The sequence below is a fragment of the Lactuca saligna genome, chromosome 6 (assembly GCF_052625555.1).
Source record: "Lactuca saligna cultivar CGN05327 chromosome 6, ASM5262555v1, whole genome shotgun sequence".
NCBI classification, from domain to species: domain Eukaryota; kingdom Viridiplantae; phylum Streptophyta; class Magnoliopsida; order Asterales; family Asteraceae; genus Lactuca; species Lactuca saligna.
Genome location: NC_136422.1, coordinates 30154377 through 30159369, shown reverse-complemented (window position 1 = coordinate 30159369; position 4993 = coordinate 30154377). Strand labels below are relative to the sequence as shown.

Genomic DNA, 4993 nt, shown 5'->3' with positions numbered 1-4993 from the left:
TATTATATAAGTTTTACAACATGAAATACAACTTGAGAGAGAGATCTTCGACTTGGAATCAGGATCCCGATAATACCATCAATATCTCCACTTGTCATGATTAACCTGCAAACGATACCGTCCGTCCTTATAGATAAACAAGGTGGACATAGATTGATCCACTTAAATTTAAAGGCTACATAAAATAAAATAAAAGTTTATATATAATTGTTTTCTTTTTTTTTTTCTTTAATTTTTTAGCAATGCAACTCTACTTTTACTTTCAATTGATCTCTATTTGTACGAGTGGTGTTTATGATGGAAGGGCTTTGGTGTATCTTCAAGATATATAAAATAAAAATAAATCTGTATTTAAACGGGTTTACAAATTAGAAATATGTAAATATCAATCTTAGTCCAATTTATTCAATTAATGATCTATTTGATCAAATATCTTAAGAATCTAGTATCCAACACACTAATAATTCTATTGACTTGACCAATTGGATCATTTTTGTCTCTTCTAATATAAATGGTGAAAAACCCTTTTTGGATGACATTCGAGTAATTCAACTTTTTTGGAGGATCAGTTTTGCAATAATCTTGAAGACCAAGGGTATAATAGTGAGATAATATATACTGAAAAACCATTATCCGTTCAGAAAGATAAACCCCCTTCTCTTATGGCCTCAGAGCCAGAGAAAACCCAACTCTCTTCCCCGGAAAAATTCTCTGTTTGATTGTTTTTCTTCATTACCATCACCTGTCCGAAGTTTCAATCCAATAGATACATTGATGCAGATTAATGGAGGCAGCAGCCAGCAAAATGCTTTCATCATCATCCTTATCTTTGCCCCCAAGAACCCAGCTCAAGCAATCTCCTCCTCCTCCTTCAGGTGATAACTAAATTCCAACTATCACCTCCTTTTCTGTTCTTGAACTGTAATTTTTGTTCTATGCGCGTCTTTTGTATACATATTCTTCATGTTTGAGCGTACAAGCAATTGGTAATACTCATCTCTGGATTCTTTGTTGTGTTAACAATGAGGAGATGCGAACATTTGTGTTGGTCCACCAAGTGTTCGACGTTTTGTCTCTTTGAATATGGAAAATGTTGTGATTACCATTTTCGTAGTTGTTACCCGCTGTGTTTTCCTTACCTTTTATAGAAAGTAAGAAATAACAAAAAAATACACTCATCTTGAGAATTCTGAGTCTAAAATGAAGGTCCCCTTCCTAATACTATCAAAAATACTATTGCAGCTTTAAAGTTTTGTGAGCCTTCAGCTCCTGCACATTCTTCTATGCTAGCAACTACTTTAGCCCAACATTTCCCTACTTCTGTCCTAATTCAAGAACAACGTCGTGAAAGCAAACCATTATTGCAGACAATAAAAGACGAAAAAACCAGTCAAATAGGAGCTGATTCTTCAACACATGAAGTCGACCCTACAAGCTCTGATGAATACCTTAAAGAATTCCAATGCCAATTGCTACAGTGGCCTGGTTTATGGTATATGTAAGACCAACAAAACCATCAAATATATTCATTATAACATATTTGATGATGTATGATGTATGATGTATGATGTATGATGTATCCCTAATTGGATTTCACAGGTTACCATCTTCACATACAAGAGAAAAACCACTCTCCCCTTTGACTACTACACAACCAGTTCCAAATGGATCAAAAAAACTCATGGATATTGAAATGCAACAAGTACTTGATCTTGCTAAAAAAGCTCTTTCAGCTTCCAAAGAAGCAGCTTCATTAGCTGATGATGGTGAATCATTAGATGTTGATCTTGATAACTCCATCACTTCAAGGTCCGTGTTTTCTTTTCCTTTTCAAACTTCTTCCTACTACCCATTTGTCTTACGATTTTAGATATTGTTGTTATTATGTTTGAGTGGACACGTTTTCCAAAGTTTGATGTGTGGTGGTTCTTCAGCTTAGGATCCAGACATCTTCAAACCAAGAAAGTCAAATTTGTAAAGTCAACACGCCACCAAGAGAGACAATCAAAAAGAAGAAAGGGGACAAAGTCAAATGTTGTTATTCGTGAGACTAAAAACTCAACAAAACCAGAGCTTGAGAAGAAAACATCATATAAAGATTCTAATTTACACGATCCTCTTAGAATGTTCTTAGCACGTCCTGTTACAAGAGAACTTTTGACTTCAAAAGAAGAACTTCAACTCATTGTGCATATAAAGGTTAGTTAATTTAATCAACATAGTTGTCAACCTCTGAATGATGAAAATGAAAAATGACGATTTTACCCTTTGTGAATTTCAGGCTGGAATGAGATTAGAAGAAGCAAGGAGTAGGTTTCATGATCAGTTTAATCGTGAACCAACATTGGTTGAATGGGCTGAAGCTGCTAATCTTAGTTCCCATGAGTTGAAAAGTCAACTTCATCTTGGGAATAGTAGCAGGGAGAAGTTAATATGTGCAAATTTAAGGATGGTTGTTTATATAGCAAAGCAGTATAGAGGACGTGGACTCGACCTTCAAGACCTACTTCAGGTCAAACTTGGTCAAAATCTAAGGGACTTTTTATATTTCATGTAATTTGTGGTTTAATGGAGTTGACCCATGGTTGACTTTCTTTTTTTTAGGAGGGGAGTATGGGACTCATGAGAAGTGTACAAAAGTTTAAGCCACAAGCTGGTTGTAGATTTGCTACTTATGCTTATTGGTGGATAAGACAGTCTATAAGAAGAGCAATATTTCAAAATTCTAAGCTCATTCGTTTGCCGGTATGCACTTTTTATTTATTTATTTATTTATTTTTTATATTATGATTCCATTTCATCATAGACAGTGTGCTTATGATGGAATGGAATCAGAAAGGAATGGAACGAACAGGGTAATGGAATGTGAGGGTTTTTTCGGGAAAAAATAAAAAAGCCGAGGTTTTTTCGGAAACAGTTAGGGGGTTGAGGGTTTTTTTGGAAAAAATGAAACATATAGGGTCTTTTTAGGGAAAAAAAATAAAGTTTGAGGTTTACTCCGGAAGAAAACAAAAAATATAAGGTTTTTTCTAAGATTACCCTAACTGTAATAACATAAAGGTATATTACTAGTTTTTCTTTTTTCATAGAGTAAATTACTGAAATCATCCCTATGGTTCGGTCAAAATTGCATGTTTAGTCCCTAACTTTTTTTTTTTGCACTCTAGATCATCCCTATGGTTTGATTTTGTTGCGTTTTTCTTCCCTATAGTTTGGTCAAAATTGCACGTTTGGTCCCTAACTTTATGTAAGGGACGAAAAACACAACAAATCAAACCACAGGGACGATCCGAGTGGGAAAAAAAACTTAGGGACCAAACATGCAATTTTGACCAAACCATAGGGACGATTTCAGTAATCTACTCTTTTTCATATAAACATATTTGATTTTGTTAGTAACATACAAAATGTCTATATGTATTTCAACTAGTCAAAAAAGTTTATTCATCACTTACAAATATCTTTTTTACAAAATATAAAAGACTAATAAAATATATACTTTTATTTAATCTCACCTAATTTTTTGTACAGGAAGGTGTATATAATCTTTTGTACAAGGTTAGTGAAGCGAAGAGAGTATGCATCCGTGAAGGCAATCATGATCCATCACAAAAGCAAATAGCAGAACAAGCTGGAATGACTCTTGAAAAGCTCCAAAAATTACGCTCTGTACAAAAGATAACTCTCTCATTGCAAAAACCAATCTATCCAAACGACACCACTACATACGAGGTCCTTATCTAAAAAGTCAAACCTCTTTCATTTGACCAAACCATATGTCTATTTATATATACATGATGTTTGTTGTTATAATGACAGGAGATCACTCCTGACACCACAATCGATAGCCCAGACACAAGTGTATCAAAGCAAGTTATGAGAAACCATATCTCAAATCTTCTAAGTGTTCTTAATCCAAAGGAAAGGAAAGTAATCAGACTCAGGTATGGAATTGGAGGTGAAGTTAGGAAATCGTTAGCGGATATTGGCATCATTTTAGGGGTGTCAAAGGAACGGATTCGACAATTGGAAAGCCGATCGTTGTTCAAGTTGAAGCAGTATTCTGAAAGCCAGGGTTTGGATGCGTATAAAGATTTGCTTATTTGATGTTTAAAGAGGGGGATGCCAGATGCCTTTGTTTTGTAAGGTTTTTGTATTGGAATGAAAGTTTTTCGGATGGGTTGGTGAGAAATGTAAAGCCTTAAGCATGGTGCAACTGTTCTTGCATAGTGTACAAGTATTTGGAATAGAAATGAACCTAGCTTTTTGAATGTATGTTGTCGAACTTTTCATGCTTTGGTGTAACGAAAAGTTGGCTTTCGGTTGAAGGAAAAAACACTTCCTTTTGGAAAATATAATGTTTTGTTAGTTGTGTTTAAAGGTTGGAGGACTTTCACATGTTGTAATTATAGATTGTTGTTCAAAAAAATATTTGTTTTTAATCAAAATTCAAAATATTTACTCTTTCAATCAATATAAATACCAACATCTATCTAATTTAATATCACACCACAATCTATAATATTCTTCATATTTCACTCGAACATTCTTCTTATTTTGGTGAAGGTGACTTCCTCCAACTTTCTTCCGAACCCTAAAACTCCAAGAAGAATACCCAAATTGTAATCATTTCAACCCGTCCATCACCCCTCTTCTAAATCTTGAATGGATCGCCCTATTTTTTACCCCTACTTTCCATTTTCCAAAAATCTTAAATGAAAGTCGACCCTGAGGAATCGAAAAATTACAGATGAATTTACAAAAAGAATTTCATTCTATAAATAGAAAACTTAACATTGCTATCATACGAATTGAAAAGCCTTATGGAAACCCTAATATTCTTGCAGAATTTATAGCGGGCCAATTAAAAAATAGAGTTTCTTTGATGGTTCCTACTATAATCCATATTCTAACCAACCCCAACCTCAATTCCAATCCCAAAATTGATTTCAACCCATTTGAGAACACTAGAAACCCAATTCCAATCCTAATC

The 4993-nt window shown here is 34.2% G+C and overlaps 1 protein-coding gene across 2 annotated transcripts; it reads left to right on the top strand.

Annotated features, from left to right (window-relative positions):
* The first annotated feature begins 630 nt into the window (after positions 1–630).
* On the top strand, positions 631–4380 carry SIGF (RNApolymerase sigma-subunit F). 2 transcript variants are annotated; one of them, XM_078959835.1, is made up of 8 exons: positions 631–875; positions 1243–1492; positions 1600–1809; positions 1935–2199; positions 2282–2512; positions 2605–2745; positions 3532–3732; positions 3820–4380. In XM_078959835.1, the coding sequence occupies exons 1-8, from the start codon at positions 785–787 to the stop codon at positions 4105–4107; spliced, it is 1677 nt and encodes a 558-aa protein (XP_078815961.1). In that variant the 5' UTR covers positions 631–784; the 3' UTR covers positions 4108–4380. The 2 variants fall into 2 exon arrangements, with proteins under 2 accessions (XP_078815961.1, XP_078815960.1); XM_078959834.1 differs by having other exon boundaries at positions 1243–1498.
* Positions 4381–4993: the final 613 nt, after the last annotated feature.